Source organism: Ambystoma mexicanum, chromosome 8 (genome assembly GCF_040938575.1).
Source record: "Ambystoma mexicanum isolate Mex_15411 chromosome 8, UKY_AmexF1_1, whole genome shotgun sequence".
Classification (NCBI taxonomy): domain Eukaryota; kingdom Metazoa; phylum Chordata; class Amphibia; order Caudata; family Ambystomatidae; genus Ambystoma; species Ambystoma mexicanum.
In genome coordinates, this window is record NC_090929.1 from 1445888587 (window position 1) to 1445913997 (window position 25411).

Genomic DNA, 25411 nt, shown 5'->3' on the forward strand with positions numbered 1-25411 from the left:
CTCTGGCCAGGTGAGATTGGGCCTGCGATAGTGTGGTGGAACCAAAGCTGGCATTTGGTAGAAAGGTTGAATTTTCACAGGAGTGATGGTTGGTACAACGAGGAGGGGATGGAGTTATCCAGCTGAAAACATGTGCAGGTAGGATGAAAAGGATGGAGCACTTTCTCTCTGATGCCCATGTAATATGTTCAAGAGTCTACTGTGTAGAAGACTAAGCAATTGAGCAGTCCCAGGAGTGTCATTTTAGCGGATGCAGAGTACTTTTTCTAAAACCTGAATGGTGGCTACATCTATGCTGCCAGCCTGATTGCTAGGGATTTTCTTATGGAATAGATGTAGGTTCTGACTGAACTGAAATGTTTTTAAAGCTACCAGCGTTTCCCTGAATGCAGCATACTTTTTTACTCAGAACTTTAAAAAAAATAGGGAGAAAAATGCTCCCACTTCAAAATTTTATCTGGAGCACTGGCCCCTCTGCACTTCTTCTGAGCTCATTTACACTGATCAGCCCAAGTACATTTAAAAGGAAGCAATATGGAGGAAGGCCACTTAGCACGCAGGGATCAATGCTGTTGCGCAGCCTGGACCAGTACAGAAGTCTCAACTGAACCATCGATATGATTCTAGAAGGCGCTAAAGGCCTTCATGTGAAGACGTCGGGCTGTAGAGAGTCTGCGACAAGTCTTCCGGACCCGTACATTAAGATATCGGACCGTAGTGGCTTCTTTGCTACCTGCCTCCTACTGGCACAGTGCCCCACTCTACACAAGCTGGATGTCTCAAAAAGGTTTGCCGTGGCTAACGGCGACCAAGTGGGCCCTCTGACATTGCAATTTCCTCTGTCTAGGTTGCTAGCCTGGAACCCACTCCAGCAACCACGAGCAGGACTGGTGTGCTTTACAAAAGTCTGAAATTCATCTACAGATTAAGAGAGGCAAACGAAAGAAGAGCAGGGTCCACAATGCATCTGTAAGACCTTTGTCAAGTCCCTCCCTGGTTCATAAATAAGTTGTACGTATTTTACCTGTAGTGAGTCGATTGAATGAGGTGGGGGAGGGGCGATGAGCAGGCCATACTTTGACAATGCACTCCACGCTGGCGTCTGTGTCTCAGTCATACTACCCAAGGCAATTTCAGAAACGTTACGAGAGCTGCGTCATTCTAATGTCAACAGGCAAACATTGACACGACTTTTATTTTGGCAGAGTACAGCTAACGAATTGAGCAAAGGGACTAAACATTCTAGAAAGCTTAAAAAGCTGAATGGGTGACTTCAGATATCCACGCGGAAGAGGGAGGCATGATTCGGTTGTCATTTTGCAGAAACGGGCAGCGCTTTCTTGATTTAATCGAACAGTTATTAAATACAAGTATGAATGTAAACAAAGAAAGCAACGTTCACAACTCACTGTCAGACTTGAATAATGCTTAAGAACACGCCTTTAACACCCAGCATGCAATCCTGGAAGCACTTCCACATTGGGGAGAAATCTGACACACTGTGAACCGCTACACCGAGTCGCGACACACTGTGTACTGGTGATCACCAGATTCATTGGTAATTTCCTGTACTGGGCTTAGAAACTACAGCAGACCCAGAGCTGGTGCCTCTGCACTGAAGTTCAGGTAGGTTCGCTGATCTGGAGGGACACCATCTTGTAAGGTGGGGTCCAATCAGGGGTGGACTGGCCTATAGGGAACTCTAGAGATTTCCCGGTGGGCCTCTGCATCCTGGGCCTCTTTTTTGTGGTAATCTATTTTATTTCGAAATGTTCTCATGGTAAAAGGTTTGGGGTTGCTGAAAATGTGTGATATGGGGCCACTTCGAGCATTATTTCCAGGGCCTCTTTTGGTTCACAGTCCACCTCTCGCTCCAGTCGTCTCTCCATTGTGCTAATTACTGCAAGGTACAAGAATACTTTGCCTATATATAGGAGTTGGTGGGTTAGCGCTGTGTCATGGGTCATGGGTTTGAATCCCAGCGAACTTGTGCTTCTTTTTACATTTTTGAGGTCGTAATTTGAGTGCTTCCCGTAATGTTACAGGACGTTCACAGTCCTTTGTGCAGACTATTGACAAACACTTAATAGTTATGGAGGAATACTTGCATCAATCCTTGCTTTTCTCTGAGCTACCCACCACACCATCGCCTTACAGCCTGCTATGCTATTACAAAAGGCGAAAAACCATACAAAATTCAGACCTGAGGAGGTTAAGCCACAACTGCTTGCTCACATCCGTTCGGCAGCATTTCATTTTAGCAAGGCTCTGGAAAACCCTTAGTAGACGGTATTTGGAGTGCCACAGTGTGTAATATGGATTTTCGGGTTCCTGCCTCATTCTTGGTTCAGAATGGCCCCTCTATGGTCTGCCTCCTTTGAGAGGTCCCCAGAAAGTGAAAGCAGTTAGCTTAAGTATCTGGTCCAGGCAGTGATATTCCAGGTACAGCGGAGCATACAGGTATGCACAACTCACCAAGTCATGCTTCATTTCTGCAAATACACTTGAACAAAAGAGGGAGGTGGCAATATGATTGGTCACAAAGCAGGACGTTATTATTACTGTCCCAAAAAGAGTATGTACGCCTGACACATCTTTTTTTGCAACTCAACAATTTCTTTTTTATACTTGTGGGGTTCTGAGGATTCTTACATCACTTCCTCCTAGTAGAGACAACAAATAAGTGGACCATGAAGCGTGGGGAACCTATGGGTGGCATAGAGACCAATGGTGCAGGGATTTGCAACTGTTCACTCTCCAGATGTTGCACTGCGACTCCCATGATCTAGCACCATTGACTTTTCTGGATGGGGTGGATGGCAGTTGTACTACAAAACATGTGGAAAGACAAAGGTTGCAGACCCCTGCTTTAGCCACATCGCCTCCTCCCTACTTTCCATTGCTGTATCCTGGGGAAGACCTCTGGAGGACATTACTCCCCTAAAGGGACCACCTCTTGTGACTACTCTGTGCCTTCATTGGGACCGCCTGCTAAAACCTCCACCAATGGCGAATTTGGTTTGAACGGCACTCTCTCAAAGAAAGAACAGTCGGGCCATGGAAGCCGGCTAGGAAGGCACCATCACAGAAAAGTAGGAACACAGAAGCCGGCACAAGAGATCAGCAAGCTCTGGGCTAGGTAACTGCCGGCTCGACCACAATGGCCTAGCAGCCTCCCTTGTGCCAACAAGTTGGCCATGCCCCCCAGCACTCCAATCCCAATTCCCGTGACTCCAACCCTAAGACTTGACATCTCTATAATCATAAGGCATGACCATGCAAGCTCACTGCCACCCCGCCCAGACAAGCACCACGCTCGAAGACCAGGAGATGTCTGTCTGTGTATATCAACCTGGAAACGACTACCCATACTCCAAACTAGAGCCCAACAGCACCCATGTTCTCTGCCATAATTGAGCCTAATCATTATCTTCCTCTTATTTATTTATAACGCGCCGAAGTTCACGAGCATCAGGGCGCGACAAAGACACAAGGACAATGAGATCAACAGGACTACACAGGAAAAGGAGAAGAGAAAATGAGAGAAGAGCAGAAAGAGTATAGCCCAATGCAGGAGTGAAGGCTACGTGGTTATTTAAAGAGTTGGTCTTCAACTTCTTCCTGAAAGATTGGATGTTGCGTTCCAATCTAATATTTCCAGGCAATTTATTCCAGTGAGAGATTGCTAGGCTCGACCTAAGCCTGTGGATTTGCCAGGAGCATTGGAATTGAGTAATCCTTGTTTTGTGGATCGCAATCTGCGGTTTGGCTCATACCAGCTGAATTCTTTTTTTAAATAAGTTGGAGCTGTGCCTTAGAGGCAACGGTGGACCAGAGTCGGTGATTTAAAAGTAATACGTTCCTTCAGTGCCAGCCAGTGAAGGTCCTTTCTGTCTTTAGTAATATGCTCCCGTTTGGATTTACCTGCAATGGAACGAACTGCATTATTTTGAAAAATCTGGCATTGTTTCAGACAGCTGCTACTGGCGCTTAGCATTAAATCGTTGCCGTAATCTAATCTGCATAAAATGGTGGCTCTCGCGATCGTGGGACTGTTTTTAGTGTTAAGAAGTGGTCTGATGCGGCAGAGAAGTCTTTGGCAATTTCGCTTTAAGTAATGAGTTTGAGCTTCTAATCAGTGAAGATTGTAAATAAATCCTGAAAGTTTTGACCTTATGTAAGACAGTGATGGAGAAGTCACATCTAAGCAAGCACGTCACTATCACTCCAGGAGATGCCAACTGCTATCATACAAAACTATTCGCAAACTCCTCACAATCGCAGAGCGCAATAGCTCCTCTGACAGCCTATGTGATTGGACCGGCTCTTGTTAACCTGTGACAAATTTGCCCATCTGTGAATTAACAAGCAGAGCCACCATCGCAAGTTCCTCTATCAGTAAACTGTTTGCCACTGTTTCCTGTTAAACCTGTGTCAAGCTCAAACTATCTGGGAATTAGCACTCCGAGCCACTACCAGCGGAGCCTTATATCACTTATTTTTTCAAACATTACGATTGGGCCATATTTCACCTATCGAGCACACAAGACGGTATATGCTTAAGTCAGGCTTGGCGCTCTTATTTTACAGCAGGTTCATAACGTCATAGCGAGCTTGTTAAACAGATAAAAAAAGTATTGCCAACAAATGGGAAGTATCTTTCGTTGATTGAGCGCAACCGTGCTCATGGGAGATTTGACACAGATTAATAATTCCCAAAAATCGATTAATGCCATAAATAATTGTTTTTAGAATAACACTGTCTCTAGGCGTAAGAGACATGGCCTTCCCTGATAAGGGGGGGAATTGTACAGTCCTAGGGTAAGATACCTCTTCAAGTGTCAAGCTTCGAACAACGAAAGGCAGAATTGCATGCCTTATCCCATGTGACTGGGGTGCAAGTAGAACTTTAGTTTGCATAACATGGGATGCCGCATACATTTTTCTGCCACATGATTTTTGAACAATGATTCCACCTCCATCTTATATTTCATATTCGCTTTTGCCTTTGTAAGGTGAAATGTTAGACATGCTACTCTTTTGCCAACGCGCTTGCCCAGTTCAAGGCAAATGACTCCATTACGTTTTCAAGAGGGATGCTTAATTTATTACTAGATCAATGGAGTTACGCTTGTGCATGTAAATGTGTCTTTGCAAAACGGATTTTCATTTCTGAAAAGGCCAAATTGGCATTTGGCCTAAAACGCAAAGAATTGCATGTACCCGCATTGCAGTGGTTTGTGCTGGGTGCCAAATGCAAATACACCTAAAAGGTGGTGGGCGCATGAGGTTTGCTTGCATGAACTGCTGGTACATACCTGATTCCCAGAAGGATATGCTTATGACTCACATTTGTTTTTCACCCATTCCTTTGCATCTGCTGTGACCACACAGGGGGGCAAGGCTGAAGCCTGGGGTGCGGCATTCTTTTTGCTTTATGCATTTCTACTCCTTTTATTAAAGGTACAAAAGTAAAACGTGAATTTCAAAAGTCATTTTAGGCTATGCCTCTACAATCTGCTCCAGTGCTCATACATGGGTTGAGAGTTCAACGTCTGCCCAAATCATTAAGTTCCGTCCCTCCAGCCATGGGACTTCAGGGAGCTGAAACACAATGACTTATTGGGTCTGTGCCCAATACCTAGTGATGCAGAGTGGCAGGGCTGTGATGTGCGCCAGGCTCTACTACTAGTGCAACTCTCAGGCTTGTGAGTACGAGTCAGTGCTGTGTGACTGTCTCGTTGTATGGGCCACTTGTGAGGGACTCCGAGGACCGCAGGATGCCCAACAGCTTGGTGAACAGCTACTCCGCGATTGTGTACAGGGGTCCCATCAGCCTCCTGCCTCTATTCCCAAGCCCTCATGACTGACGATCAGGGATCTGTACCGTGGGCCCTTTCATCCACATTCCTAAGCAGGAAAGGAGGAGAGGTAAAGGGCCCCCCTTGTCCCAGACATCCCCTGTAGGTCGACTCTTCCTTAATCTCCAGAACCTACAATCCCTGATGTCGGGAAAGCCTCCCAGTGAAATCCACTTCCCTTTCAGAAGGCAGGTTTGGTTCTCGTATGCATAACCCTTTGAAACCTCAGAGGAATCCACAGAGAAATGGATCAGGCCCTTTCACGAGCGGGGCAGGAAGGGCACCAATTGGGCATCTTGGGGAATAATCCCAGCAATCTGGGGAACTAAAATACTCTGGGCAACAGGAGGTAGTGACACTTTCCAATCTACTGACCTGGGAGCAAGAGGAATAGGGAAGGAGCCAGAAGACTATGGAGAGTTGCGAACTTGCTGAACTCTGACCATGTCAGAAATCTGATAGAGGAGAGCTTGCTGAAGGCTATCTTGACATGTTCGCTGAGACCACAACCAAAGGAGAACTTGTTTCATGCCGGCAGTAGGCTACATCTCATTCCCTGGCAAACGCAAGATAGCAAGGATGCAAACCCCAAAGCTTATTGAAGGCTCAAGGCTTTGGCCAAGGAGGGCGACCTATGGCTGCTGGGAGAGAATATCACAATCTAATGACAACCCTAAGACAAGGGAAGCAATACTTGCTTGTAGGAGTGTGTACAGAGGCAATTCCCTACAGCAAGGGGAGAGGAAATACTTGTTGCAAGGAGCTGGCAGGATGTGAAAAGGGAACTCAAGACGTCAGCTGGGTGCTATGATCCAGAGACTAGGTTTTGAGACCAGAGGCAAGTTGTGCACTTTTTCCCAAGACTGCGTGTTTGAATAGGGAACCCCATTAAAGACAGGTGTTCCATTTTGTAGGCCTGTACACAATTTTGAATAATAGTTGACTTTTTGAGTTTTAATTTAAACTCCTATGCCCTGTAGGTGTTCTTTAAACTCTTGTGTGAAAATAAAGGCGATGAACTTTACTTTGCCTCGTGTGTTGTGTGTTCTGTTGATCATTTGTCAGAGTTGAGAATGGATGGTTGCAAACATGTGTCCTACACTGAACTGCCCAGCTTTGCAGCCAGCCTGTTGCAGCTTTATCGGCACCTCAGTGAAAAAAGCATGAGAAAATAAAAACGAGAAACACAAAATGACAGGCTTCTACGTTCTAGTTTGAATTGTCATGGAAGGATTCCCAAACTTAAACTACTTCAGTCAACGAGATCACAACTCTATTTTGGATAGAAATTGTATCAGAAATCTGATCAGATGGACTTGGGTAATTTTCACCGTTAAGAAGTCACTTATCTTGCCTTCCCTCCCTCTTATTTTCTGCGAATGGTTGAGAGAGCCTGCCTTCACAACTATAAAGCTACAGCCATTGTCCTGCATTGCTGATGGCACTACCTTTTGCGTGCACTAGAAATCAACTGTGGCAGGTAGCAATTATGGGCAAGCATTGTGAGGTGCAGTTGGGATCAAAAATTCTAAGTGTGGCAATAAAGATAGATGGTGCTTAACTGCTGTAGCTCCAGCTAAGATTCCATTGTGTGACCCCCGGATGCCTTAAACCATTGAGCTGTTGCACCGACACATGGATGTCCTCAACGGTTAACCCGCATGTCGCGAGGGGCCCATCATACATTCAGCATATGTATGACATGGAGTATGCATGTAGAAGACCTTGCATTGCATTTGATTTGACGGGACAAGCTACGAATAGGCTTCCACGCCTCCTGCAATGCAAAAACAAAGCCCTGCTACTTAACTGGACGGTGCACACCTGCTTAACAGAAAAGATTACAAAGCTGATTGTAAGCTTCCGCTGACTTGGGCTGGAAAACATTGTAGTTTGTGTAGGCAGTTATCTAATATTCTGAGTTTTGTTTTCTTCTCCCGTGACTTTTTCTGTATGTGTAAGAATATATTTACAAGCACTTGTGGGGCGGCACCACTGCTCTGTTTGGATTTGTTCGTTTTTTAAATTTCTTTTTTTTTAGGGGGAGGGGGACTTAGTCTGTACATATAACCAGTTCTAGCAATTTCATCTACCAAATTACTTATTTTTGGATTTCAATAATTTTATCAGGAGGCATGAAATGGGGACGAGAGAGACAGAGAGAGAGACAGAGAGAGAGAGAGACACAGAGACACACACTGGGAGACACACACTGGGAGACACACTAAAAGGGTGCTAATGGCGATGTGCCCCATCGCTAAGGCCCTTAACTTGGGCAGCAGGCTGTTACCGACAGGGTTGGCCAGCCTCCTTATCACCTCCGTGTTTATATAAACACAAGGATCACAACATGTCATTTTCACTCCATATTTCATGGATAAAACGTGTATTGGCCACTACCTGTGATGCAAACACAATACCTGTCTAGCACTGCCTACAATTGCCCCACTTTTTAGATCCTTTCTCTGTTTTTATCCCGGTTTCTGTCCCTCTCTCTTTATGTATATATGAATCTTCAGTCTCTGCTAATTCAACTATGCAATATAGTTAATTTGGCACAGACTTGAGATCTGTTGGCTGCAACGCCACGGCAAGGCCCTTCAAGCATATATAATTGTATTCAGTAGACTACATATTCTAATTGCTGGCACTGTGGCTCTTGGGCCACTGTGTACCTAGCAGCCATTTTTGCAATTCCTGACTTCCTGGTCTGTGTGAAAGGCAGAAGCAGCTTTAGCAAAGCAGCTGCAATAAAGGGAAAAACTCCAGTCTTGCCAGCTCCTTTTTGCCCCTGCCCTCATCTACCCAGGATACAGAGCTCAACAATAGGAAAAGTACCTTTGAGCTCCCAACACGCTGCTGTTCTATAGCCCAGCTGACACAGAGCCCTTCAGATACCAATCCTTACCCAACAGGTGGGCACAAGCCCTGCAGCCTACCAGCACTAGAGGAGACTAGACATACGGTTCACGGCTGAGTCCCACTGTCTTGTTTTCAGCTAAAACCAATTTAAAACTAAGTGACGTGATACTCTTCAAAGGTGGTGTGGGTGTTCCACTAATTGTTTGCATAAGTAATAAGTATTTTAATCAGTATTTCACCATTAACTCCAGCCAGACCGAACACATATCCCTGATCTCTCAACCACCACACCTACCGCTAAGAAGCAGCTACCACATGAATTCCGCACCAGCTGCACACATACCGGTGCGCACACGCACCTTTGGACTCTCTCTAAATCCTTCCACTGACCCGAACTTCGGTTCCCAAGGGCGTTCAACCTACCAGCGCCTTCAGACCATACCAATGGTATATAAGGCGCTATACAAATGCAAAATAACAATAACAATTAACAATAAATATAATTTCACATAAAATCAACATATTTATAAAAACACAATTAAAATGTTCTTGCCAAACATTTAAAAGCTTCAACAACATTTACATAGGTTGTTCGTAAAATGCACATCTATTCATGACAGAACAAAATCCATAGCCTCTGCAACATACCTGATATTTTGAGCCTTAAAACGGTTTTTCAGCCTTAAGTGTCAAGTAGTGCAATTTTGGGCAGAAAATAAAAAAATGAATTAAATCTTCATCAGAACCACTACCACATGTACAAAACGCCCCAGAGGTGGCGATTGCATTAAATAATTTAAGCAAGACTGGTGACCACCAATCCGGGAACCACCTGTATATTTCAGCTATTATATTGTCAGGACCTGGTGCTTTGCCCACTTGAATGCCCCCAATAGCCTTCTCCATCTTCTCTAGCGAAAAAGTAAGATCCATCTCGGCCTTCGGAAATAAGAGAGGTTTTGCACTCTCGCCATACATAATAGACCTAAAATGGTCAGACCACTCGTCAGCTGATATGGGACAGACTGAGTCGGGTTCACCCTCGCGAAAGCCACATGACACCCAAATTCCAAAATCCCTTTGTGTCTTCATCGTGTATAGTGGCTTCGGGTTTTTCCCATTGTGATTCATAGAATAATTTCCTCTTTTGCTTCAGACGATTTGTAAATACCCTCTTAGCCATAAACCTGCCCACCGCAGTAATATATTTGGCTCTTGTGTTTGCCCATAAAGCAAACGTAGCTCTACAGCATTCAGAATCAAACCACTGAGAATCAGAGGGAGCCACTGCATTCCGCCTTGCAGAAGGTTATCGCCTATGTGGTAGACTTAATTCATTTATTTCCATAGGCCACCCCCACTCCCAATACAAAGTACTTAAAGTAATAACCCTGATGGATTATATCATCTACAGCCACTTTATGCTGTTTCCCAATGTGGAGGTTAGACTAAAATTGTCGTCTGTCGATAATGAAAACACAAGTCATTTTTCCTAGCGAAGGACTAGATATACAAATTAAAACCTCACTTTACCAGGTTCTGGAAATATGTGCATTCGTAGCTATCATTTGTAATGGGGTAGGAACATCATTTAGGTGGTTATTTGAAAGAACGTTGGTTGCATACATTTTACAATGTGACTTTGTAATGTACATGGTTTAAAAGGCACCTATAGTTTAATCAGTTATATGTGGTACATTTATAAGTCTGCAAAAGACATTTTCATGAGATAAATGTAAACCCATGTTTTGAAGGCTTTCTGAGGGAATGCAACACGTTGCCTTGACTTCAACAGTATCGAACAAATGCAACATTCAGAACGGTTTATTAGCACGTTCCACGGTGACTGTAATGTGCTCCCAGATCAGCAAGGTGTTTATACTGCAATGCTGTTATTGAATGTGGGTGAACGATTTTGATAATTTCACAAAGCGATATGTAAACCGGCAGGCAAAGTTGCAAGCCTTGGTTTTAAGTGGAAATCGCATCATTTTAGCTGTATTTCTAGGAGAGCTGTGTCATTTTAAATTAAATTACAATCATAATTACAAAGCAGCTTGTTTTGGCCTCGGAGATTGCCGTGTGTGGTGTTTTTGAGGCTTTACCCTGCGCTCGCCCCCTTCCATTAGTGAATCAAAATGCTACCGTTTTTCCGCTTCTTGTTTTGGGTAGTTTTAATGCTGCCCAGATGGCCATTAAACCACCCTTAATCCACTTCCCCACTTCTGAAACCTCTCTCAATTGCCTCGTTCTAGCAACTTTTCATGGGTAACTAACTCTACTGGCTCCTTAATTTGTTTTACAATGAGGGATAACTTTAGGTCCAGGTTTCTGCATGCTTGGCTTTTGCATAAGCTAAAAGATCGCTGCTGGCCTCGCGAAGAACTTGGAGAAACAACCCCACCCCATTTTCAGTGCTTACTTCTGTATTGTACACTTCAGCAATGCACTGTGTTGGCACTCTGTCCCTGTCGTCTTGTATCATCGTGTTCCTGCCTGGCCCACTCGGAGAGCCCTGCTCTGTTTGGAGGATGTCCATGCTATGACATCCGGCCATGGTAACCAGCGAGAGCTGCGATTCTCCCCCTCCAGAGGTTGTGTGGTAATAACCGTGGAGAGTAAAAGCAATAAAACTGGCTGTAGCTCTGTGAACTGCTAGCACCACGTACGCCCCACAACCACCCACCCACCCACCCACACACACCCATTGTATAGCGCAAACATTTTATTATGACAAGTCAGACCGGTCTTGCCAAAGTAAGCAAACTGAGCACATACAATAATAGCAATGAGCACTAGTGAAACAATGGTGTTTTGTGTTCCAGGTTACTTTGTTTCTCGCCCTTCTGCTGGCATGCACAGCCATTTTGCATGGTTTTATTGCTATACTGTTTCTGGTAATCCCACCCCCCATCCTGCAAGCTTCTTTATTTTCCATAGAAAGCAAGGAAGAGGGCTTTCTGTTTCTATGACTCCTGGGTCGCACCACTGTGTGCCTTTTCAGGGTTTCTTGTTCGCTCCGGAGTACCACCACAGAAAAAAACTGGCATGGGTGGAATCGCTGACGGGCATTGTAAAGGTGATCAACGCTACCCAATGTAGCGGGGGCCAGCTCTGAAGAGAGTGAACCTAATCTCTGACAGAGACGCACAAGCCTGGTATGACTGAGACACTTGGGTAGTAATGGAAGAGAGTCAAGAAAGCGGGGAGCAGTTCGCACCTATTGCTGGGGACTGCTAAGCCCTTATGTCCACGAGCCAGACCTTTGAGGGAGCATTCAGTGAGAGGGGCGTGTTTTGGGTAAATCTGTTTTTTGTGTTAGGCGATTTGAAAGCTGGTTTTGATCTGCACGGGTTGCTCATTCCAAATGTTGAGGCATGTATAGCAAAGTGCAGATCGCATCTCCTGACCTATTTTGAGATTTGGGAGTGACCACCAGGTAGTGATTTGCCAAACGAATGTCTTCATTGGAAGGTACCATTTATTGTTGGTGCACACAGAATGTTTAACTTGGTTCATCCTTTGAGGGGCAGCCACTGCTGCCAGGCTAGAGCAGAGTAAGTCTGTTTGGTCTTTACTATACTCGCCAGTCTGGCAATGGCATTGTGTACTATTTAGACCCTTAACCAGATGATATTTGGGCGATTATAAGACTTTTGGACAATCCCAAATTTGCATTTGCAGTGCTGCTAAATGCTGGGACATGGAGCGTACGATCGATTTAGCATGGGGGCGGTGGGCATGACTTGGAAAACTGCTTACGGTTGGCACCAATTTGGGCTGGCAGCTCAAGTTGCTGCCGAGGCAGACTGGGATTCTTGCCATGGGAGAAAGCATAAGCTGGGTTTTGAGGAAAGAGAAAGGGTGTGGCAGCTGAAAGGACAGTGAAGAGGCTTTACGGGTGCTTGCAAGAGCACTTGAACCTTTGACCAGTTTAGCTTCCTGCTCATCCATCCTTCAGCGGTGTCCATCTTCTTGGAAGTAGTCTCCAGGGCTGCAGACTTTGATGAAGAATTGTCGCCTAGCTCGGTATTAGTCTTTTGAGGCTGCTCATGATGACGAGCATGGAAATGTCAAGCATGGGAGTGAGTGGTGAATGCCTTTGTGGTGTATGCATAAATATTGTGTGGTTGTTGGTTGAGGAAAAGGTCTACATGGACTTCTTCAGGAAGCAGGTGGCCATTCAAGGGTGTGGCGCCTTCAGGTGTGTGGTTTGTTTGATGTCTGTTAGAGTGTGAGGTGGGATATTGTGAAATTCAAGTGGGGGTGCAAGGGTGGGGGGTGTTCTTGAATAATCGGTTGTGTCATGGTTTTGAAGCACGCTTGGATATGGATAGTGTTGTAAATGAGGTTCTTGTGCTTTCTATGCTCTGTGGGAGATGGTAGTCTGGTTTGTGTGGATTTAATATTCTCTAATCTTCAGTAAGTCATAGTTGTATTCTACAAGGATGGGGTTGTGTGCAAGTAACTTGTAACATTGATCTAGATTGTTGTGTTGTACAGAATTGTCTCCCTTTGCGTGGTACAATTGTTACACGTTTGTGAATTGCCTTTTTAGTATGCACTTTCTCATCTCTGCATGTTATGAGTAGTGATACTTCTGTGAGACTGTAGCGCTGCCACATAGGACCCAGTAACATTTTGGGGGTTTGTGGAGAGAGGTTAATTAGCCATTTGGCCTATCAGTATCTGATATTAGAGGGCAGTTGACTTGCTTTTCCTGTTTGGCATAACCTTTGAATTGGACCTGTTCAGGCTGCTCGACTTGGAGTAGCCTTTCTCTCCAGTTTTGCACTGCACTCATGTTTGGGTGGTTTCTGTGCACACGTGCTACTTCTTTCCATACTTGGTGCATGCGTTCTCTAAGAAACCTTGCCTTTCTATGAGAAACGTGCTTCCTGCTGCGTTTCTCGCCCATACACTAATGTGGAGTAATGATGCTATGATTTTTTTTTTTATTGGTCAATTACAAAATAAAGTTTTTCCTGTTCATTTTCTTTATGGCTCATATTGCAAAGAGGCTTTTTTAATGTGGCCCTTTTAATTGTCCATTTAAATCGTCTAGGCACACTGTGAGCCTCCAGATAGGGATGTGGTCAACGTCTGCACCGTTTCATATGAAAGATTTGTTTTCTTAGCAGGGCTGTATCTTGCCCTTTTTTTGTTATCCTACCCGGTTACGGGCTTGTTGCTATCGAGGTCTTCTTTGATAATGCCGGTTCAGACACTTCATCTCTGTATCGCGAGACCGAGACCAAGACCCTACAATTCTTCTAGTATTGATTGGACTCGGACATCGAGTTTGCACATATTGTTTTTGCAGCCCAACTTCTTCCACACATCCGGCCTCCTAGCCTATTTTTCCCCTGCTGTTTTCTGACTCCTCTTCCCTGTGAAGCGATTGCCAAGAAACTGTGGTTGCTGCACTTCGCTTATGTGCTGGGGATGGAAGTACGACCTGATTTAACCTATCGTAACAGCTTCCTTTCTGACCATGAGCCTCCCTTTACGGCTAGTGGATGGGACTGGGCAGCACCCTCCTGCTGTGCATAAATTGTAGCTAGATGCCAATGCCACAAAGGCCGCTATAGGACTTCATAGTAGGTACCTAGGAGCTGCATAGCATAACTAGAACCCAAGTTTCCCACTAGCCCTCAACCATGGGTTCAACACTTGCCCTCAAATGGTGTAAACAGCCTTAAAAAAATGTGCACTTGCTACTAGTGATGTGCTTAACTCTTGGTAAGAAATTGTGTGTGCTGTGTATGTAGACAATTGAGGTGGCAAGTGACTTTATAGCTTGCAACTTGACATTTGTTTAACCCCGCACAACAACATACAGTTGAATTTTTGCCTTTATTCCAAACACTGTTTGGTGAGGCCTGTAGTGTGAGACGTTACAAAGAAAACTTGAATCAACATCAATGGTTTTAAAGAGAAGTCTTAAAAGGGATCAGCCGCTGATCATTCACTGTCCCTCTCTCGTTTATCAGATGCCTTTTAGAACCTCAAAGTTGCTGATGGCTATTATCCCGGTCCAGGAGGACAGCCTGAAGGAGGGGTCAAAGATGTGCAAAGTAAAATTGTGGATATCCACCGATCACCTCAGGGATGCATTTCACCTCTGGTTTGGAGTGACCTCAACCACTCTAGTTTTTCAGATACCACTCGCAACTCCCATGTTGCTTTTTTATTCTACAACTTTGAATATTGGCAGTGTATGGTTGTGTTTTATTTGTATAGTGTTTCATCATTGAGGTTCTTTTTATGTTTGTATATTATAGGCATATATATACGGTACCAAATCACCACCGTACTAGTTGGAGAACCAAGGTGTGTCTGCGGAGTGGCATACTGTGCCCCTGCCAGTTCTTAGTCTGCGTAAGGAAACGCAATGAGCAAGGGGGGAGATAAGAAGATGGGAAAGCGGGAAATTGATGCTACAAGCAAGGGCAGGAGGGATTCATCTGGAGAAGATGGTTTTGTGATAGCCTGGGTTCATGTCAGTCCTGTTAATTGGAACATAGTTCTGCAAAAGCGAGGAGAAGGATATGTCCTAAAGTGCTGTGTTAACTGATTGTGATTCCAGTGAAGATTTGGAGAATTGCAGGTTAGTGCGCAATGTAATGTTGGAAGCATGAGAGGGATCGAGGGCCTGCTCGGGCAATTCTGTACATTTGGTGGTTTATTTGCATCGGCATCTTTTGTATGTTGTTACCCCCAGGTCAAATTCCAGAATGCCCATTCTGAGGCTTCCAAGCTTGAGCCAAGAGTGGCCTAGTTAATCAAGGACTGTGTATGAACCCCTACAATAATGTCTTATAAGATTCTTAGAAGCAGCTAATATGAGACACTAGTTTGATTTTGGGAACAGTAAGAACCTATGACCCCAAAATACTTATTGAATTCTTGCAAGTTTAAAGTAGGAGTTATGCAGGATCATATAACTTACTGATAAGATCCTCATAAGGAAATGAATGGAATGGTACATTTTGCCAATCTGGTATGTTAAAATTGAAACGGGATACCCCCTTGATGTCAAAAGACTTATTAAGAGGTTGTGAATGCAGTGTGATTCTAGAGTGCACACTATTGCTTTCATATATTAATCAACCACCTATCTGGCATCTAGACTTGTCATATTGGTCTGCACTCTTTATCAACGGTCTGCGGTCTTCGACAGCATCATACTATTGCCATAGCTCTCAACCCACGCTTTTGGCGGGTGTCACCCGCCAAGCCTCCTGCACGCCATTCGTTTCAATGGGCCTGTCACCCGCCAAAAATAAAATCTGATGTTTTCACCCGCCTTTGCGGCACAAATGGTTGAGGCTAGAGTTATGCTATTGCAAATCATTGTGCTTTTGAGCACCACCCTACCAGCTTATCATAGCCACCCTCCCTGATGTACACTGGTTGGTGTGGGACTACACGTGCCATCCTTGTCTGGTGGGGCATGGCAAGGGGCAGTGCTAAAGGAGAGAGCCCCTCTGACATTACCATGGGGCGTTTACTGTGCCTGTGCAATAAAGGGGGAGGGGGGTCTCTGTCTGGATGATTGCAGTGCTCGTCACTCGCTTTTGGCTGTGTTTTTCCCATCTTCCGTCATTTTTTGTCATTTACATGCGCCCTATTGGCATCAATGTTTCTGCGCTGCTTTTCTGAATTCCCATAAGGCAAGTGTTGTTATCGGCTGTCACTAATCCGTGAAAAACACAGAATGAACAACCCTCACTGAGCACTGCGTGACCCTGGGCCGTGAGCGAGCACGCCTCTGCTCGGTATTCTCCCGTGTTTGCCTAGCTAGCTCTCGTCCGGGACTGGGGCCCTTGTGGCCTTCCCCTGGCCTCTCGATAACAGATGGAAGTGTTACGGTTGGGAGTTGTTTGGGCCTGCTGTGGAGGCGGGCCGCTGGCATGTGTTCATTTGTGCTCTCCTCCTTCCACCCCTCCCCCTCGTGTCAATCACCCTGCGTGACTAGGCAGCGCATGCGCAGAAGGTGGGTCGCTTCTGAAGGCGTCTCCCTTTTCCTAGGTTCGCGGTCAGTGCAGTTCTCGCGACAGCGTGCTGCTCGTGTGTTTCTTTAATGCCTTTCTTTAATGTGACCCAATATGCGATGCTCTCAGTAGAATGTCTATTTAAGTAGAATCTATTCAAGTGATGCGATATTACAAGAACTCCTGTGTACAGTGTATATGGCAGAAAAGATGGCCTGCAAAAGGCATTCATGTTTTACATTATGTTTAGATACTTTTATTGGGGTTTTTGTAACGAGCTACAGCAAGACGTAGTCGCTTCCAATTGCAAAGAGAACATCTGTTGCAGGGAATGAGAGAGTACTGAGTAATTGGAATCATTCATAGAAATTATTACAGATGTTTTACAGATATCCACGTTTATGATGAGAGCATGTGCAAGAAAACTCGAGCCCCTCTTGATGGGGCATTTTAGTATTTTAGTGTTGTGAAAGGCATCCGTGCTTGGAGGAGGCCTTACCCATCCTTCATTGATGGCCTTAAACTGTAACAGTCTGGCTACTTGGCACTATTGCAAGTGAACAGCCTGTGCAGGGGTCTCCTGGGCTATTCTCTATTATACTCTCTACTGGCGACTCACCCTGCTACAGCTAGCTTGGCGAGTTAAGTGCTTGCCCTTTAAACTACATACAGACTCTCCCCTCCATTCCCCCCCACCAGTCAGCTTTATTCTTATTAGCAACAGCCTCACCACATTAACGGGGGTGGCACCACTCATAGCTCCTTGCATGCGTTACATCATTAGCTCTATTACATATCCTTTCCCCGCTCCAGTACAGTGGTCGTTGCAGTGCTGTTCTCCAATAGATCCCAGGGTTTTCTATTCTGATAAAACCTGTGCCCAACGCAAGCCACATAGAACCATACAGGCACCCAGGAGTCTGTTACTACCGGGCTACATTTATCACTGCAGGTTTCACATCTTCCCCTACCAATTATATGAATCCGTCTCTAGACCATGATAGGCTTGCAGGCTTCAGTCTACTGCATGTGGCTCCTGTTCAGCTCTATGATGTTATAAGTACACCTTCTCGACTCGTCAGTCGTTCTGTCTTCTCCCCCTTCCAGCCTTCAGTCTTTAAGTCCTTCCTTCTCTGGTCTCCTTTGGCTCCCTGCCTTCTTCCACAATCTCCACTGTACACCACGATTGGCAACCCTCTACTGTCACAAGCCCCTCCCTACACCTCTGCTTGCCTCACGAACACGCACAACGCCTCACCATGAATTATGGAAGGAGGCACTATACAAATGAAAGCAAACAGAACATAACATACCCCTGTTTTTCACCACTCCTTGCCCCACAATTCCCTTACATCATTCCCAAGACTACCCATACACGCTTCTCCAGCATCTTCGCTGGGTAGGGCAGGTTGGACATAGGTCTGTAGTTGCTGGATCTTCTGCACTTTCAGTTTCCTTTCAGTGGTTTGTTGTATACCGATTTGAAAGCGTTTGGTACTATTCCTGTGATTAGCACCAGGTTCATTAGGTACCGGAAGTGTGACTCTGGGGTTTTGTGGTTGAGGATTTCTTTGTAGATGTCTGGAGACAAAGGTCACTTGCAGATCCTGTGAGGTTAGTGTCCTTTATAAGTGTGGAGAAAGTGCCTTTTGGTTATTGGTTCAAAGCAGGTAAGTCTTGCTGTTATCAGCGTTTCGCCAGTTATACGTCCTTCAGTGGTTGTGTTTGTATTAGCGCAGTTTGTGTTGATGGTCTGTTGGATTATTACTGTTTTTTCTCTCAAGTGGTTGGTGATGTTGTTAATAGTGCTTTTGTTGGGATGACATCTTTGTTGTAGGATGAAGGTTGTTTTAGCCCTTTGATTCTGAAGAGTTCTTTTTGTGGGTTGGTTTTCGACTTGCGTTTTTGTGTTTTTTTTAATTTTTTCGCTTTGAGTACTATTGATAATGTGAGTTGGTTTTGGTATTTTATTTTATCCAGCTGGTTGTAATGTTCTCACCATATATTTTCCATTTTGTGGTTGTGTTTTTATTTCAAATGACTTTCAGCTCATCAATGATCCATCTTGCAGTGAGTTTTCTTTTTTGGTTGTGACTTTGAAAAATTATGCTGGTGCTAGTCTAAGTCCTCAGTGATCCAGGTGCTGAGTATGTTGTCCGCTGACTCCGGGGTCATTTCGTTCAGCTCTGTGGTATTTGGTTACGTTGATTCTAGCAGATCTGTTAAATATTTCAGGACTAGACTCTTCCGGTTTCTTTTCCTAGTGGAGTGTAGTATTGCGTTTCCGGTTGTTAAGCAAGTTTTGATTTTGATGTAGAATGATATCCGGTAGTGATCACTCCATACCATTGCTGTTGATGGGGGCGGATGCCCAGAGTCCTTCCCTGCCGAAGATTGCGTCCAAGGTGTGTCTGGCATTGTGGGTGGATCTGTTTATTATTTGCTTGAAATTGAGTGTTTCCAGGAATGCAAAGAGTGAATTAATTAGCTGAGGTTTCTTTCAAACCAGATGTTGAAATCTCCCAATATGAATAGGTCGTCATGGTAGGTGGATAGGATTGTAGGATGGCGGTCTGTAGATCAGGAGGAAGACAGTTGGCTTGGTCGTTAATTTTGATTTTTCACGAGGAGGGATTCAGTCTTCAATGTCTGTTAACGGGATTGGCAAGGCGCAGATATGTTCTTTGTGCGCAAATGCGATTCCGCCTCCTCTTTTATTTTGTCTGTGTATTAATTTGAGGTTGTCCGTTATGGCTTCGTGTGCACGATAGTTTGGTAGTTGTCAGCCATGTTTCTGTGAGAGACCGCGTCTCTGCCTCCCTTGCTTGGGAGGTTGGGGACTTTTGTTTTGCCAGGTATTTTACGTTGAGTAGGCTGCAGTGTAATTTGTCTATTTTCCCCTTGTGGGTTGTTGTTTATTATGTTTTTCTGAGTCGGTGTGTGTAGGTTGGGGTTTCCATTGCTGGCGGTTCTCCACTGGTTGTGCTTGCTAGGTGGGATTGTTTTGGGTGTTCCGTCTCTTCATTGAGTTGTCTAATTATGTTGATGGTGGAGTTGCTTGGTTTTGGTTTGTGCAGGTTGGTGAGTTGTGTAAACCTGTACATCTAAAAATCATAAATGCATGCAACATTTCATATACCATGAAATTATAAAATAGACCTACACTGTAACACTAAACGTCACATTTTGTCCTGATTTACATGGCTTTCCGGAAAGGCACTAAAAACCTGGCTGTTTCCCAAAAACTCAAGAAACCGCCCTGACCACTTGACTTCCAACTATCTGGAGCCAGTGCCCTAGATGTGAAACTCATATCCTAGTAGCACTTGGGTACCTACACCTCAACAGAGTTGAATCGCTGCCTCCCTCCACCAGGCATACACTAGGCTCTGAGACCAAGAGATATCCTTATCCAATATTCTGGATCGACTGTCCTAGACTTGTAACCCAAGCACTAATAGCACTTATGTACCTTCGCAATGACTGGCCAAGATCATCAAACCCCCACCCGACATATGCACTTTGCTATCAATGATGCCCATCCTCGCTAATCTTACCCATCTGCAATCGAAGCAGCACTTATGTTCCTTCGCCATGACGGAGCTGATTCATTCCCTTAATCCACCAGGTATACACTATGCTATGAGGCCAAGAGGTATTGGCCTCCATGTATCTGGACCAATTGTGCTAGACTCTTAAACCAAGCACTAACAGCACTTATGTACCAATACGATAGCTGAGCTTGATCATAACTCCATCCAAATATGCATTACGCTAACAGGCGAGGAGATGCCCATCCTTGCAGATCATTCCCATCTGGAAATCTGAGCAAACTTCATACCAAGTGCCTAGCACTTATAGCTTCGCTAATCCTACCTATGTGGGAATGTATTTAGCAAGATTACTGATCGAGGGCCTCTACAGCACCTATATTGAAACAACATGATTCGGGCCAGATCTGGCTGTCATTATCCAACAGACAACGCTAATAAGAAATTACAAACCCAGCAAGACACAGGGAAGCCCTAGCTTAATAGCCGAACCCTAAGGGAGATGCCATCTCCTGTACAGGCACTGGAAACTCCTCTGGAGCAAGGTCTGCCTCAAATCCACACAAACACCCTAAAACAACAATATGCACATTCTTCCCTCTGCACCAACAAAGGATAGAAGGCATCTATACCCCTTGATTTATTTAGCCTAGCTGCACACATACTTGTACACCGCCATGATCACCTCAACAGTCGTTGGAGCGCAGTTATACACACGAAAATTGGACTAGTTGCACACATAATCCTTTTCACAATCTCCTCCACTGCCAGAATGCAGCTACCTAAGTCCACTGGCCTTGATGCACACATTCTACTGATCTCGCACAACCACTGCACCACGCCTATCTCTAGACTACAGCCACACACCACTTAATCGCCCTGGCTGTACACATGCCGAGTGCACCCAAGCACTTTACTACACTACTCTCTCTACTGACCTGCACTACGCTTCCCGAGGCCGTTCAACTCACAGCGCTTTGGAATTATACCAACAGTAAAAGGCGCTATTCAAATGCCCAGTACCATAACGTATATTCCATTTTTTTGTAAGGCTGCCAATTTCCACTTTTCAGTAAGATGGACAATTAATTTGCAAATCCGAAAAATATTATCGGGGATAATGACCACATGCATCCCTTTTGTTTATACTGCGCAGTGATAGTGCAAGACAAAGGACACTAACCCAAAAAAAAAATGGAGTACTATGTTACGAGGGCCTTTTGTCTGGGTTTTGCACTTTTAATATCCTTTGCTTGGTTATTCCAAAATAATATTCTCCCTCTCCTCACTAGCCGAACCCACCAACCTCTCTTTCAGATCAGCAAGAGCACCTGGAGACCAGGCAAATGGCAGAAGTATACAGTATTAATCCCAGTAACATACCTTCATTGCCCAAAATAAAACATCCCAGCTATCGGTTGTGGGACACAACGGTAGAAATGCATAGTGCTTCAGATTCTGGACAGACACTATCAGAGTAAAAATTGCATGTTGCTAGCCAGGCACACAAGTCGCTCCCCCCCCCCCCTTGCATGAGTGCGTGCGAGTTCACATTTAATAACACTTTTTTTTGGATCTTGGAATGTTTTCTTAACTGGTCAAAGGTTAGCTGTCTTCATGGCATTGTTTAAGAGGGTGTGATGTAAGCTAGTGAGAGTTTTAGTCCGGTCCCTGTGAGAGGAGCTGAGGCTCGCTCATGGGTTGACAGGCCAGTTAACTGCATGCATTGTATCTCAGAAGGGTTCCTCATGGGCTGTCCAACTGTATGATGCAAGGCCATCCACCACCCCAGACGTTATAAGGGTGCAGTAATCTACTGGCTGCCCTGGAGGGAGACTAGGGCAGACAAGTGTTGCTAAAAGTCCTACATGTTACCTGCTGCTCTGCTACCAGCCCTACAGATAAGGGGTGTATCTGCCACTTTTACTTACTAAACATAGGCAAATACTTCCGAAAATAAAAATGAGCAATACAAAAATGGGAAGGAGAAACATCGGAGCATGTGCCCTGCTTTTATCAACACAGCTCCATGGATATGTTTGGACCAGTAGCGCGTGTAGAGCCACAGGAAGAAACGCTACTATTTTACTGCCTGATCTGAAGAAATAAAAATGTACCTTTTTGTCAATGTGGTCCTTGATGGTTCTGGAGGAGCAGGGGAGCACCTGTTTGGACGACACTTTCATAGATTGGACTTGTCTAGAAATATCATCCGGTGATGTCGGAGAGAAAGAGGAGAGAGGAGGAGGAAAGGGAGACTTGACCAGAGGGGGGCCGAGAGGGAGAGGGAGAGGTAGAGGAAGAGGAGAGTGAGGACAGGATGTCCTGGGTTTCAGTGGTGAAGTGAGAAGTCTGAGCCATACACAGGGCCTGGGAGGGAACAGGTGACATAGAGACTGCAGAAGGATTGGCCAGCTCCTTGCAGATTGTAAAGAATTTCTCTGTGCTAGGCTCTTCTTGGCAGGACAGAAAGTCTGTATTGCTTTTGGAGCAGGCGGCAGGCCAGTGTGTCCGAGGATGCGCCCGAAACCCTCCACTTCCTCTCAGCCTTCCTGCAATTGCATTTCAGGGCGACGAGGTTGGAGTCCTACCAAGAGCTGCACTTGGAGGTAGGCTTCAGACGGATTCTCATGACTAGGGCAAGGCTGTCCAGAATGTTGGAGATAGAAAGATGCAGGTTAGAAAGGGCTTTGTCGGCCACAGGAGTAGGAGGAGCAGAGAAAGTGAAGGCAGAGGCATTCACTGACACACGCTTCATGGGCCGAATGACCAAGACGGTAGGTGGCAGTGCTGGGGCGGGCTTTGCCTGAGGGACAGAGTTTTTGGTGAGAGGAAAGCAGAAAGTGGTCAGTCCAAGAAAGAGGAGTGGTGGGAGGGTTAGAGAGGGGGATGTCGGAGGAGGTGAGAACATCCAAGGTGTGTCCAGCAGAGTTTGTCGATCCAGAGGGTAAAATGGAAAGAGAGCGAGTGTCAGAGGTGGAAGAGCCCAGAGGAGGGATTGGAAGCATTCAGGTGGATGTTGAGGTCTCCGAGGGGGTAGAGGCAAGCAGAGAGGAGGAGAGGTCAGCCCACTCTTGAGAGGAAGAGGGCATCCTGGCCAGGAGGCCTGTAGATGGTGTCCACAGTCAGAGAGAGGCCAGGAGAGATGGAGAGCGTGCACACCATGCATTTAAAGGAGGAGTAAGCCTGCGTAGGAATGACAGAAGCAGGGACCTACTCGGAAAGATCAGTGCTACTCCACCTCTGGGTTGGTGGTTGGTTCTGGGCGCAGAGAGGATCTTGTAGCCATCAGGGAGGAGAGTGTCAAAACTCGTGACCAAGCTAGCCAGGAATCATGTCTCGTTGAGAGCGAGGACATCCAGGGCAAGTTCTTCGGAGAGGTGGCAGATATCAGAGGAGTGTTTGACAGCAGAGCCAGAGTTGAGAGTCGCGATGTGGAGCAAGTTGCCACATTTGAGCCTTCTGGGGAGGGGTACATGCTTGAGGTGCACCCAGACTAAATGTTAGGGCCCGTGAGTGGGCAGAGGAGGTAGCAGTTGGTGGGATAGTAGCCAGAGGGGTAGCAGAGGTGGTAGTGGAGTTGGAGAGCTGCTAGTGGGAGTAGCAAGAGAAGGAAGGAAGTTGATAAGATGCAGGAGATGCCTATCGAAAAAGGAGGAGATTGGGCTGAGGGACTTGGACAAAGACGGTGCCATCCAGATAGACATTAATGATGGTCTTGGAGGAGTGGAAGGAAGCTAAAAGGACATCCCAATTAATGCCGTCATTAATGGGAGAGGAAGAGATAGGAGAGAGACTGAAGACCATATGAGGGATCCATAGGTCTGGTGCGTGAACGACAGAGGATGTCTGTGAGAGTCTGTCTGTAGGAAGCACTGATGTAGGTATACGTGATAATGAGGCCTCGGTTGGAGATCAGGATATCCCTCTTGAACTTCTTCCTTCCAGTCTTAGTGAGGGGGATAGGATTGGAGATAGAGTAGCCGTTAGAGAACATGGGAGAGACGGAAAGCACCATAGAGGGTGCAAGGAGGAAAGTAGAAGGGAGAGCAGGAGAGACAGCGCTGTGGTTTGGTGGTGAGGTTGCCAAGGCTAGAACCTTGAAGACTGGGTCATAATGCCGGAAATAGGGTGTATGTAATTTGAAGGCTAGCAGTTTGAACTGCAGCAGGTCGATTTAAGCCTCTTTTCCTAAGAGGAAAATGGAATGGTCAGTTGCCATTCAGTTTGGTATTCTCAACATGTGCTCTAGGTCCACAGCCCATGACAAAGTTGCGTATATACATTTGACTGATATATATATATTCATGATGGAATGTCAAGGGTTTGATTGGCTCGGTTAGACTACGAAAAACAGTGTGGGACTCCTTTTCAAGCTCAGGGAGTTGAATCGACTCCGAGGAAGCATTGTTTTGTTGCTATTGTCTTGTTACCTATTAGTCCCTCTGTACATGGTGGCCATGTAGAACTTTCATCAATGACGTGTCTGTGCATTGCTGCTTTAAAAAAAAAATGTCTGGACTCCTTTTCGTTAGCATTCTGTCTTCAGTGCTTCTCTTCATGGTACCTCTGTTGTGGTGTCAACTCGCCTTTTCCATCCAATGTGTTTTTCTGCAGTCGATATGAAGGTGGGTCAGAGGATCTCTTTATTCTCTGGTCCCATTAGAATAGTATGTTTTGGGCTGTCCTTGTCCTTCCTTCATTTCTAAGTCCTGTGGAGGCAACTCCTCATCCCTAATCCGGAGGCCGATTCAAATTCTGCTCAAGAGTTTGATGGGACTTGCCACATTTGCTTATTGTCTTGTTTATTGTACTTCTGCAAGAAATTAGTTTGTTAAATGTTCTCCCTTACTCTTTCAGGCTGTTCCTCCAAGTCATTCAAGCTGTACTCTCCAAAGGAGCCCCCCAACGGCAACGCCTTCCCCCCGTTCCACCCGGGTACCATGTTGGATCGAGATGTGGGGTACGTTTGATGTTTTGGTGATGTCGTTGATTGTATTGTTGCATGTGGATCTGCGTGAATCCTATTGTACGTTTTAGTAATTTGTGCATGTTGCTGGATCAGTGAATTCATATTTTTTCTTTTTTAAATGGGTGTTCACAATTTCATTTCTTTTGGTGAAATGTCACTGTTTTTATA

The 25411-nt window shown here is 45.3% G+C and overlaps 1 protein-coding gene across 11 annotated transcripts in view; it reads left to right on the forward strand.

Moving 5' to 3' along the window:
- The window catches only part of LDB1 (LIM domain binding 1), a 590338-nt gene that overhangs the window by 387387 nt on the left and 177540 nt on the right, over positions 1 to 25411 (forward strand). For all 11 annotated transcript variants that reach the window (XM_069611602.1, XM_069611606.1, XM_069611601.1 and 8 more), the window contains exon 2: positions 25132 to 25234. In XM_069611602.1, the coding sequence (XP_069467703.1) occupies positions 25132 to 25234 (103 nt within the window). The remainder of the gene's footprint in view (positions 1 to 25131; positions 25235 to 25411) is intronic.